Here is a 14,405-nt window from a genome sequence, read left to right on the forward strand (position 1 = left end):
TACAGTATCAAACAGTCGACACTACAGTATCAAACAGTCGACACTACAGGATCAAACAGTCGACACTACAGGATCAAACAGTTGACACTACAGTATTAAACAGTTGACACTACAGTATAAAACAGTTGACACAACAGTATCAAACCGTTGACACTACAGTATCAAACAGTTGACACTACGGTATTAAACCGTTGACACTACAGGATCAAACAGTTGACACTACGGTATCAAATAGTTGACACTACGGTATCAAACAGTCGACACTACGGTATCAAACAGTCGACACTACAGTATCAAACAGTCGACACTACAGTATCAAACAGTTGACACAACAGTATCAAACCGTTGACACAACAGTATTAAACCGTTGACACGACGGTATTAAACCGTTGACACTACGGTATCAAACAGTTGACACTACCGTATCAAACAGTCGACACTACAGTATCAAACAGTCGACACTACAGTATCAAACAGTCGACACTACAGTAACAAACAGTCGACACTACAGTATCAAACAGTCGACACTACAGTATCAAACAGTTGACACTACAGTATCAAACAGTCGACACTACAGTATCAAACCGTTGACACTACAGTATCAAACAGTCAACCCTACAGTATCAAACAGTCGACACTACAGGATCAAACAGTCGACACTACAGGATCAAACCGTTGACACTACGGTATTAAACCGTTGACACTACGGTATCAAACAGTTGACACTACGGTATCAAACCGTTGACACTACGGTATTAAACAGTCGACACTACAGGATCAAACAGTCGACACTACGGTATTAAACCGTTGACACTACGGTATTAAACCGTTGACACTACGGTATCAAACAGTTGACACTACGGTATCAAACCGTTGACACTACGGTATAAAGCAGTTGACACTACAGTATCAAACAGTCGACACAACAGTATCAAACCGTTGACACTACAGTATTAAACCGTTGACACTAGTATCAAACAGTTGACACTACAGTATCAGACAGTTGACACAACAGTATCAAACAGTCGACACTACAGTATCAAACAGTCGACACTACAGTATCAAACAGTCGACACTACAGTATCAAACCGTTGACACTACAGTATCAAACAGTCGACACTACAGTATCAAACAGTCGACACTAAAGTATCAAACAGTCGACACTACAGTATCAAACAGTCGACACAACAGTATCAAACCGTCGACACTACAGTATTAAACTGTTGACACTACGGTATTAAACAGTTGACACTACAGTATCAAACAGTCGACACTACAGTATCAAACAGTTGACACTACATTATCAAACAGTCGACACTACAGTATCAAACAGTTGACACTACAGTATCAAACAGTCGACACTACAGTATCAAACCGTTGACACTACAGTATCAAACAGTCGACACTACAGTATCAAACAGTCGACACTACAGGATCAAACAGTCGACACTACAGGATCAAACAGTTGACACTACAGTATTAAACAGTTGACACTACAGTATAAAACAGTTGACACAACAGTATCAAACCGTTGACACTACAGTATCAAACAGTTGACACTACGGTATTAAACCGTTGACACTACAGGATCAAACAGTTGACACTACGGTATCAAATAGTTGACACTACGGTATCAAACAGTCGACACTACGGTATCAAACAGTCGACACTACAGTATCAAACAGTCGACACTACAGTATCAAACAGTCGACACTACAGGATCAAACAGTTGACACAACAGTATCAAACCGTTGACACAACAGTATTAAACCGTTGACACGACGGTATTAAACCGTTGACACTACGGTATCAAACAGTTGACACTACCGTATCAAACAGTCGACACTACAGTATCAAACAGTCGACACTACAGTATCAAACAGTCGACACTACAGTAACAAACAGTCGACACTACAGTATCAAACAGTCGACACTACAGTATCAAACAGTTGACACTACAGTATCAAACAGTCGACACTACAGTATCAAACCGTTGACACTACAGTATCAAACAGTCAACCCTACAGTATCAAACAGTCGACACTACAGGATCAAACAGTCGACACTACAGGATCAAACAGTTGACACAACAGTATCAAACTGTTGACACTACAGTATTAAACAGTTGACACTACAATATCAAACAGTTGAAACTACAGTATCAAACAGTCGACACTACAATATCAAACTGTTGACACTACAGTATTAAACAGTCGACACTACAGTATCAAACAGTCGACACTACAGTATCAAACCGTTGACACTACAGTATCAAACCGTCAACACTACAGTATCAAACAGTCGACACTACAGGATCAAACAGTTGACACAACAGTATCAAACAGTCGACACTACAATATCAAACCGTTGACACTACAGTATTAAACAGTTGACACTACAGTATCAAACAGTTGACACTACAGTATTAAACAGTTGACACAACAGTATCAAACAGTTGACACAACAGTATCAAACAGTTAACAATACAGTATCAAACCGTTGACACTACATTTATCAAATAGGTTACCAATTAATATAAATATTAATAGAAAAATACAATAAAATATAAATAACATCACAGTTTGTACAATTATTATTTACAATTAACACATGTAAGAATATACAGTACTTTAAAGATGTATTGTTTTCTAATAATTTGGAATATTGCAATGAAATAAAAAATTTAATTTATAATTACTATAACATAGATATTAGTAACTATACTGTATAAACATGCTTATTTGTAAACCTTGTGAATATGAAATCTTAACAGAAAGAAGCTCAAACCTGTCAAGAGATAAATGGAAATTCATTTCTAAATGCTGAGGAAATCAGGAGAATGACAAAAAGCTGGCCCAAACCAAGACTATTTTATTTATTATGTATACTTTTCTCATAATAGTAATTTAAATATTTCTTTTTAGAAAACAATATATTTTCAAAGCTATAAATCTATAATGTAAAAATGTTACCAAAAACGTTAAACATGCCAAGTCATGAACCAAACTACAAATTGCCCTAATACAACGTACCTGAAATTAACCCCTTCCTCCTGTACGTCTGTCGAGGGTGAGCTAGGGTTACTCAAAAGCTGAAACTGCCCTTGTTGTAGTTTATCATTATCCTTCATAGGCATTGTATTCCTTTGAGAGTCCATGTAAGACTCTTTTTGTAAATTGTTTGTAATTTGAACAGCTGTGAGGTTTGCATTTGGGTACGGCTTTGTTTGCCTGTTGTTGTTTGGAACTACGTTCGCTTTCGGTCGAATCATACATGGCGCATCTTCTAGGCCTTTCAAACGGGCAGCGTTTAATTCTTCTATACCTATAAGAACAGTCAATTCAAGATAAAATTTAAAAATTACATTATTTTAAAGGATACACTACTGGTATATTACCATTTAAATAAAGAAGTTTTACAATTAGTTAAATAATCACTGAACAAAAAAGGAAATTGAGCAAAGAAATAAGAAAATCACTTTCAAATCTCAACACTAAATTTCATTTCAGTCAATGCACAGACATAGATTTTGCACATTTTTGCTTATTTTAAAGAAATATAGACACATAGGCAAGCAACACATTTATATTTTAAAATTTAGATTTCCAAATCCAGCAACTTTTACAACAATCCGCTTGGAAGTTAATACTATAATACCTCCTTAAAGTATTACATTCCACTCCTACGCCTGGTTCACACTAGGATGCAGCACAACACAAGTGAGTTAACCAATGATAAGCGACGTGAATAATCCATCGCTTATGATTGGTCAAATTACTTGCGCTGCGTCCTAGTGGGAACGAAGCATTAAGTACATGATAATCACTTTTCCATTGGTCAGATATTTTGTGCAATTCTGAAGTGATTATTATGATACACAGTACTCGCAAGTGCGAGGGTTGGTAAAAACAAATACCAAACTCCCCGATGAAAACTAAGTTGTAGTACCAGTTATTATAATAATCATCATTATCATTTCAAGTTATCCACACATTCACTCAATTATTTAATTGAATTAACCCCTTTCAGTACATTTGGCCTATGCTTCATGATGTATGTACATATGAATGTAATCTAACTCCAAAACATACAGTACTACTGTACAGACTGACTTTGTTTAAAATTCTGAACATTGTATGTTTTGGAAATGAGTGAAAGTTCACAGCAAAAGGAATGATTACTGAATGGACAAAACACATGATAGGCTCTCCTACTCTACTGCGGTCAAAGGTCAAAACACATACACAGACAGTGTGATCAAATAAGTAGTAAAATTGAATATAAACTCTTTAAAGAAATCGGTGTACAAATTGGAATAATGATCTAGTTAGATCATAAGTATTCATTTAAAAATATCCTCTGTTGGAATTGAACATGTCTTAACAATTGAAACAAACATGATTTAAAGCTTGATCCTCAATAGAACACAATGCAAGGAGGTAACACAAGGCAAGCAAATTGACCAATGACCAGTGACAGTTTAGATAATCAATGGTTTGTGATTGGTCAAATTTCTTGCGTTGTGCTTACGTCCTTAAATTGCATCTTAGAGGCTAGCAAGCTTTACCCTTTACTGCACTATATAATCTCAAGATCCACTAAATCAGTTAAATAACAATTTTCAAATTTGTTTGTGTACAATATATATGCTTTGACCTTTAAAATGAGTTCGTCTCTTAAGTAATCGACTGTCAAACTTTGAGAAGACTAATTACCTAATTTTTAAAATGCATTTTTTACTATTTTGCAAGCTAATATAGCATTTAATGAAGCTATAATTATTTTTTGCTACATATGTTTACAATTTCATTATTAATCACGCATTTTTTGCAAATCTTTGTATGTTAGGCTTTTCATGAATGCACCTGTAGTTTTGTAAACACCTTGTAAGAGGAAAAAGAGTAAAAATAATCTGTGTGGGACTGAGTTAAGAATACCAGGTGGGATTGATTCATTTGTGTAATTGAATAGAATTGATCTACAGTTGTAACATAACACATGCCTGTGACATGTTTTTGAAATTAGGTTATGCTGTTGACATGTTTAGGGATATTTATGTTATGCATAATGACATGTTTAGAAGTAATTCTGACATGTGTAATGACATGTTAAGGAGTAATTGTCTTATGCCTGTGACATATTTAAGATCAACAGTCACAAGCAAATGACATGTTTAGGGATATTTATGTTATGCATAATGACATGTTTAGGAGTAATTCTGACATGTCTAATGACATGTTAAGGAGTAATTGTCTTATGTCTGTGACATCTTTAAGGTCAACAGTGATATGCAAATGATATGTTTAGTAGTAATTGTATTAATGTCTCTGAAATGGTTGCGAATAATTGTGTCATGTGTTTGGGTATTTGTTAATATGCTTGATATGTTTAGGCGGAATATGTGACCTACAATCTGTAAATGTATGTACAAATTAAGCATTTAAGAGTGTTATGCCTGCAACATGTTATGAGTAATCATTTATTTGAATTTTTATATATTAAATGTATAATAACTATATGTTTAAATAAAAATGTTCATAATTATATGTCCACAGTGAAAGGTCAAATGTGTGCTAGGCATAAGTAGGTACAGTAGGTAGGTAGGGCCAACCAACCATCACCAATGAAGCTTATTTCCAAACCCATACTAAAAAAAAAGACTAAAAACCTCTGGTACCCTTGAATGCAACTATGGGATAATAATCACTATCGCTATAATACAATACAAAATAAGAATATCATGCATGCCTGGCATAAAGAGTATAAAACACAAATCATTTCTATGGCAACAAATATTAAATGTAAACATGCAAATGAGGGTTCAAAGTTCAAAAACATAGTATTTTAACTATGCAGAATCTTGGGTTTGTGAATTGTTTGCATAACAGCCACTGGAAATAATATTATGGAAGACAAGAGTTAATAATCAACCAGAATAGGAAACAGAAATCCAATATATTATAGACAGCGTATCATCTGTTAATAAGATATTTAAATTGCACTGCATGAAATATGATGTTAGTGTCACTGCAATGTTATTTTGTTTGCATTATTATATATATTGCTAGTAAAATTAGTCAAATTTAATTTGTTTAAATCGATACCGGCATATTGACATAACTTACATTAAAATGCATAGAAAAATATTGTATTTAAATAACTCTGAATAAAAGAAATTGTAATATTAAATTTTGGTTAATAATAATTTAGAATTGTTTTAACATTTTTGGTAAAATTTATAGGTTAAATATTAGGTTATTTTTAACTTTATAGTTAAAAATATAATTCAAATCAATTGCAATTATACTATTAGCATAGCTAAATCTCATAGTTGAACATTGATATATAAAGAACAATATTCTTGATTCACATTGCTTGTTTCAGCACTGTTATTGGTAGTTTACCTCTTTATATATAAACACAATCATTTTTCAAACCTTTTCAAGGAAAAATTATTATTAATATTCAGTGGAAAAAGAAATTAAATTTGTCTACTTCATTATAGTATTATTAATATAATATATGTATAATATTGAAAGATTAATATTATATATTATGCCTGTTTATTATAATAAAATATTTGCATTGTTGATGTTACTAATGATAGGAAGTAGTAACTGGTTGAATAGCATGCAAAGTATTATATAATATGCTGGTTAAAATGAATTAAAAGCACTGATTAGAAATAATCCACATTCCAAGTTTCTGCATAGCTCATATTCAAGATGGAAAGATAATAGTAAAATAGAATAAAATACACTCAGAATCATTTGCTATTTGTGGTCATTTCATTGTAAACAATAGTGTAAAACATTACTTCTATGACATGATTTTATGCCATTTTAGGAAATAAATTTTAATATGCAAATCAGAAAAATTTAATCTGGACATAAGAATGAATAATGTATAAATCATTAAGGTAAGTCTGAGGACTTAGTTATATTGTTTTATTTAATGCTAATGGTTCTCATCATAACACAACACGATAATATAGTCATAATGACATTGAATTGACCAATCACGATTCGGATGATCCATCACATTGTGAATGGTGAAATTGTTGGAGGAACGCTTACGTTCTTGCATTGCGTCTAAGTGTATTTTTTGCATAATAAAAAGATTATTACATTAGTGTAGGCCCCATTTAATTTTTTTTTAGATAAAATAAAGATATCCAAAAATAATTTGTATTATAAAACTGAAATATGTAAAATTATGTACATAAAAAGATTAATGTCATAATTATGAATGAAATATGGCCACATGATTCTAGATGACAAGGTTAAAATATTTATGCTATTATAAATGTGTGAATTTCAATTCTCTGTATAATTTTGCGGCCATACTTTTTGTTTTATGTATACATCTTAATAATACCTTTAAATTACTTTCAATGGAGCCTGGGAAGAAAGTCAGCAGCATTTCTATCCAATTGTTTTAATTGTATCTATTGTTTTGGTTGTGAATGAAATTTTTAAATAATTTAATTAATCCATTATTGATAATTTAAAATATTTAATACCAATTTTAAAAATGCAGAGGCGAATTGATATTTGATTTAAGATATACTGTTAGTGAACTTCAATGAAACGACCACAAGAATCGTAAAGCAGAACAGGTTTGAGTGTAGCGACAGACAGAGCGACAGTGAGAATGAGAGAATAGGTGCAAGCATGGCCCAACGTACTTAAGAGGCCAACACCCTCAGGTGTTCTTTGTCCATTCATAATGTTGCTATCCACTTTTTTACTTTCCACCTTGACGGAATCCCCTACTACTATCGGTTTCGAAGTACGTATTATTATAGATTCTGGGGCGATGGGGGTTTTGGTACCCGTATCCACGTCAATTTCAAAGAGGCGTGGGCTGTTGGAAGATGAGTCGGGAGGCGGTGGTGGCGTACCGTCTACAACATGAGGTGATGTTGAGATTGGCGATACCGAGGGTGACCCACTTCTGGCTGGTACACTGACAGACACAGTAGGAGATTTCTTCGCTGGTGTCATGAACGTTGTCGTCATGCCCGTGCTTACTGCAATCCCACCTGCAGCCCGAGGCCTGAAAAAAAAAAACAGACATTTGTTTAATTCTTACGTCACTTACATAAACCTCCATGTGAAAAGGGCTTTTTAGTAAATTTAGTATTTTACCCCCCACCCCAACCCTGCAATTTAAAGGGTGAATTAATAATGTGTGTAAACTTACAATGTACTACTTTTTGTTACTACAGTGGCTGAAGTAGGAGAGGTTGAAGCAGCAACACCCGCAGCTCGATCTTTGTGACGTTTCTGGGCGATAGCTATGGCATTAGCAGCTACACTGGATGCAGCTGCAGCTGTAAATATAACAAAAATAGAATAACCAAAAGAAAAGCAGGAGATACAGTACTGGCCACTGAAAACACTGAATACTGGCCACTGAAAACACTGGATACTGGCCACTGAAAACACTGAATACTGGCCACTGAAAACACTGGATACTGGCCACTGAAAACACTGGATACTGGCCACTGAAAACACTGGCTATTGGTCACTGAAAACACTGGCTATTGGTCACTGAAAACACTGGCTTCTGGCCACTGAAAACACTGTCTAATGGTCATTGAAAACACTGGCTATTGGTCACTGAAAACACTGGCTATTGGTCACTGAAAACACTGGATACTGGCCACTAAAACAAAATATGCAAAGGAAAGAAAATCCACTGTTTTCCACAACCTGATACAGTTAATGAATCAAAGAGGTTTATAAAGCAACATAAAACAAACCTCGTTTCTGAGCGTAAGATGGTCGCCTTGAAAACCTCTGGCTAGGTCTTCGTTCAAATGTGGATGAACGTCTTAGCTTGTTAGCTTTAGCTGACTGGAATTCTGTCCTACCACTGAAGAGAAAAACAAAATGTATTACAAATCGATGAACAGAATATCAGTACATTTAGGAAATCTGCTTTGTAACCACCTCACCACTTGTGGCTACAGCACTGAGTAAGGAACTGCTTGGTAATGCTATGCAAACTATTTTTACCTGTAGTTAAATCTTGATCCCATCCTAATAAAGCCTGACTTTTCTGTTCTGTGTCTAGCGACTCCTTTCAACCGGAAGAAAGAATGGTGCGATACGGCGCACTTCCATAAATGCTTGCACGACTTGGCACTCTGTAGCTTGAACACAAACGTGTGTGATTGCTCATTTCCCTGAAGAAAGAAAATTACATTTTATTCTGCAATTTTGAAACAACTTCACACAAGCCTTTCATTCTTAAACACTTTTACCAGCCTTGAAGTCTCTTTGTATTTATAGCTGTATTTCAAATACGTTTGCTGCGACAACATTTCATTCAATTTTTTTACATTAAACTAGGTATAAACAAAAAAGTACCTTTTCATCATCTTCCATCACAACCAGGTAGAGTTTCTTTCCTTTGAAATCTAGCCGCTCCACCCGGGGCCAGAAAAATAAACCAATCTTGTTCTTGCCTTCAAACACTAGAATACCAGTTGGAGTGAGTCCAAGACCATATTCATTGCTGTCTTTACCCTTTGTGTAATAACAAAAACAAAACATAAATTGGGTTGCAATTGGATACCGGATATAAACAGTTTATGCAACTGTCTATATTGTTGCTCTGATCCAATATGGTAAGTTCAATTTCATTTTGTTTTTATTAGGCTTACTGTAGTTTAAAAAAAAGCAAATCTGTTGTAATTGCAAATTGGAATTTATGTGGTTTATTAAACTAATGCTTACAGTAACATCACCTATTACATAATAGAAAACTTCTTCTATTTTTAAAAATCAATTTTTAAGTACTGTAGATTCACAAAAAGCACAAACTCAAAAAATTTAAATACATTATGAAAACCATATTTTCTGGATATTTTGGGATGGTTATCTGGTGTTGAAAAAATCGACTATTTTAAATCAAAACTTAGACTTGAGACCCAGCAGTTACGTAGACGGCAATTAACTTACCATAACATTATGCATATCAACACCATACATCTCCAACCACTTGGCTTTGTTTAAGTAATTACGCTCTGCATCAGCTGGTGTCTGACCACTGAAAGATAAAAAGAAAACAAGTCCATCAGCAAAATAATGACAGAATGGCGGCATGAGTGAGCAAATAATCAAAAAGAATATCGGAATCGACAAATAATTAAATAAACAATGATCACATATTAATTAAAGCACAAAATTCAGTGATTTAATTGAAAACGTGACAGAACAAACAACATTCATCATCACTGCAGTGATATTTGCATATCTACATAATACACAGCACATCTGCTAACATAGACAATACAACTAATATCAATCTATGGTATGTTTACATTCGTCAAAGATAATGCCCCATACAGAATACAAACATGTATAATGACACAGTGTTGCGGAAAACACGGAATGTGGACTTTTCTTGGTGTGTGTTTTAATGCTCGTACGTTGGCAGAAAACATGGAACATGGAAGGTGGACTTTGCATGGTGTGTGTTTTAATGCTCGTACGTTGGCAGAAAACATGGAACATGGAAGGTGGACTTTGCATGGTGTGTGTTTTAATGCTCGTACGTTGGCAGAAAACATGGAACATGGAAGGTTGCTTTTCATGTTGGGATGGTCATTACTTTAGGTTTCCCATAATGAAAGGCCAAATCATAATTTTATTTATTTTGTATTTCTGTTTTAATATAGTATTTATCCCCATTTCTGTAAATGTATTACCAGACTGAACTTCTGTCGAAATTGTGGATTGATCTAGTTATCATGAAGTTAACATCAGCAATCTATCTTTTAAAATCCAGTTCAATTTACATCTTTAAAAACTATCGAGTTTATTCTTCAAAACTGTAATGGTCAAGGTCCTAAATAAAACAGACCCGAAGGAATTAAACCCAATTCATAATCTAGATTGTTATTAATACAAAATCTTGATATTTAGTTAAAATGAATCATATCAAACTATTGTTGTTTACTGTGAATGTGAATGATGATGGATTAGCAAGAGGGCAGATTTATTCGATGATGATATTTAAATTAACAGAGCAAATTAATTTAAATATATAGGTCAGTGATTAAGTTAATTGTGCAGACAAATTGATTTCAAAGGAAAACATGTTGATAGATCTATAGTTAATACTACTTATCTCTGTGTGCTCTATAGGCAAGATCTTTTGACTTGAATTTAAATTGTCCTTATTTACAATATGCTATACTTTTAATAAAATTAATACATAAGATTGCAAAGGACATCTTTCAATTATTTGATCATAATATAGTATACAGTATTATAAATTAAAAAAAAAAATTAAACATTAAAAAACCAAAATACTTGATACTAGTATTACAGTAAACAACCTTTTTACAGGATTTAAAATTGAACACCATGATCAAAATTGCATAAAGTTAAAATCAACATCAACCGCACCAACTACCATAAAGGCATGTAGTTTTTGTATGCAAGGGCATACTCTAAATACTATTTTCATGTTGCTATTCAAACTGTTAATTAATAAATACAGTAGTGAGACAAATGTACAGTATCACTGATGGTAAAACCATTAAAAGTGAAATTTAATGTGTTTTGTTTGATGTCGGTAAACATTCAACTGTACACTTAAAACATGGGAAGCTATTAAGTACTGTAATATTGTTTGACACATCTGTTGTTAAATGGGTATGGTGGTGGGAAGTGATGTTATTGTTCACTAGCTCACTGAGCACTGAAGAGTGATAGGCCAGCAATACTTTTACTAGATGTTGTATACTGGGCCAATACACTGCTTACAGTAACATCATTTTGTCACGGTATGTCATCTTATTGTCATTATCCCAACATGGCAGGGATTATCACATTTCTAAAGACACATTATATGTCCATTTATGTTCTACTGTCACATGATGTCATTAGGCACAATATGATGGGCTCTACATGGCTCCAGAAAAGTCAATGTCATTTAGGGACCACCTCAAATGTAATATCATTTCTTGGAAGATGTTGAAATCTTATCCATCTATGTTAGCCTTGAATTTCTGGTTGGATAAAAAGATGTCAGCAAAGATGTAATGCTAGCATGAACTAATGGTTAAATGTTTTAAATACTTGAAATCCAAAGAGAAAAACAAGCCCACTCACATAAGGCTATAGAAAAATAATATGTTGTCAGGTACTCTACTATGGGTATCCAGAAGTTCATCCTCCTTCACTAAACTAATTTATGAATATTATTAACAGCATCATCATCAACCAATCAAAATTAACTGTGAGAAACAAACAAAACCCTTCAGCAGGTCTCTAGAATTTTGTCCAAGGATGTTTAGGTACAAACAAATTAATTAATAATCAATCAAAATAAAATCAAGACAAATTTAAAACAATCGAAGGTCGCCATCATCTCCCTTGTGCCTTTATTATGAGAAAAGGTACACTGTACACATTATATTTGCATGCATACAGTTGAATTATGGGCAGTGATCTGCAGGTTGTGGGGTTTGAGTCACACCAGAAAACAAGTTTGTAATAAGTAACAATTACCGTATATTTCGGTGTATAAGTCGCACCTGTGTATAAGACGCACCCCCAACTGAGAGTAAAATATCGGTATTTTTTATATCGTCGATGTATAAGACGCACCTTATATTTCATCAAAACAATGTTTTTTTAAATTGTAATCAATATTATTGTAATAATATATTTTGTTATATCTACAACGGCGTCCTTTATTTAGGTTTTTTCTTACCTAGGCTCGACCGCGCCCAGCCTCAACAAGTTCTTTCTAACTTGTTATTCATGAGTTTCGCCGCAACATCGAGTGCATGACCGTGTGTGTAACACCAAAGAATATAATATCACAAGAATGAGTATTCCGCGATTTTTGCATGAGAAATTTGTAACAGAGAGCTCCAGAGAGTGATGCCCGCCCTCATAAGGGCGGATGTATACATACTAAATAAGACTTGATTTAATAGATATTATACATGTCACATTAAATAGAATTATGATAATAGTTTTGCAATTGTAAACTATTTTATAATACATATTTATTAACAAACTAGTGTACATTCACTTTTACAGACAATTATTTACTAACATGCTAAGTTAGTTCACAAAAAAGGCCTAACACAGCAACACCAAAAATCAACAAATCCACTCAGCACAGCCTATTCTTTACCATTGCCGTGTACTACTCTACGCCCGGTAAATTAAGTATTGTTTTTATGATATAAATTAGTATAAAATACATGTTATTAATAGGACAAAATGTTAAATGTCATTAACATTTATTTGTTTTACCAGAAACAGGTTAAATATAGGAATATTATTAAACTATCCTACGTGAAAACGCGTAAACACCAACACCGGTTGATAAAGCAAACTGTTTATACGGCAGTTTTTACTAAATAAATTGCATAAAACGAACAATTAAATATCCAAAAAGTATTTAACATGATGTTGGCATGTAGTTGATAACATTTTTTATCATGAAAATACTACCGGTGGTCCAGCCTTTGATTAGTGAAACCGTCACAAAAAGTTGTATACATCCCAGATACAGCCACACTTATGGCGGCGCCCTACCACATGGACAATATTACTGTTACAGGGAAAATCGCGGATTACTCATTCTTGTGATATATATTCTTTGGTAACACGCACGTGTGTGGGCTAGCCTCGCTCGATCATTTCGAGAGGGCGCACGTTTTCACGGACAATCGTATTCGATTAGTATCTATGTATCCGAGAAGTGTGTACGCTAGGTCCATGCTATAATCACCTGGAGAATATACTAGTCGAATACCGTACACCATGTGCCACCAAAAGAAGGGCTTGCGCTTGGGGTACGGCGATCGTGCGTATAACTACTGTATAAATAAATACTATTCCAATCGTACGACGTACACGTTTACAAATGAAATATTCATCATATTTAGTATAACATCATGCTGAAATGACTTGAAAACTAGGCCTAGCCTACTCAGGCCTAGCCTACTCAGGCCTAGCAAACGAGGTGACGATAGCCTAGGCCTATGTACAATCTGTGTGGTGAGGCATTTATGTTCGGTGTATAAGACGCACCCTTAATTTAGAGGTCAAATGTGCGTGTCAAAAGTGCGACTTATACACCGAAATATACGGTATTTGTTTTGTTGCCAATTGTCTGTACTGTAGTATAGATAGATGTGTAGATGAATTGTGTGCCTTGTGCTACAATTGTGTGATGATGTCTATACTACAGTATAACAAATGTTGAAAATGATGTGCGATTATTTAAAAATACATAGCTTAAGTTTCACAACAAGGCGCTTTATAACTACAGGATATTATTATTAATATATATTATAATCAAAAAAATAAAAATTTTCTTATCATTAAAATATAAAAATAAATAACTTTATAAAACAATATTAA

General features: G+C 33.9%; 1 protein-coding gene across 5 annotated transcripts in view; it reads right to left on the reverse strand.

Moving 5' to 3' along the window:
- Nucleotides 1-14,405, reverse strand: part of LOC140054046 (uncharacterized) — a 50,828-nt gene that overhangs the window by 12,666 nt on the left and 23,757 nt on the right. For 4 of the 5 annotated variants that reach the window (XM_072098877.1, XM_072098869.1, XM_072098903.1 and 1 more), the window contains exons 8-14: nt 9,972-10,059; nt 9,378-9,536; nt 9,024-9,193; nt 8,768-8,880; nt 8,206-8,335; nt 7,688-8,058; nt 3,033-3,324 (exon numbers count right to left, since the gene is read on the reverse strand). In XM_072098877.1, coding sequence (XP_071954978.1) covers nt 3,033-3,324; nt 7,688-8,058; nt 8,206-8,335; nt 8,768-8,880; nt 9,024-9,193; nt 9,378-9,536; nt 9,972-10,059 — 1,323 coding nt within the window. The remainder of the gene's footprint in view (nt 1-3,032; nt 3,325-7,687; nt 8,059-8,205; nt 8,336-8,767; nt 8,881-9,023; nt 9,194-9,377; nt 9,537-9,971; nt 10,060-14,405) is intronic. The other variant, XM_072098886.1, reaches the window with a different exon arrangement.

This window comes from Antedon mediterranea, chromosome 1 (assembly GCF_964355755.1).
Source record: "Antedon mediterranea chromosome 1, ecAntMedi1.1, whole genome shotgun sequence".
In the NCBI taxonomy this organism is placed as follows: Eukaryota; Metazoa; Echinodermata; class Crinoidea; order Comatulida; family Antedonidae; genus Antedon; species Antedon mediterranea.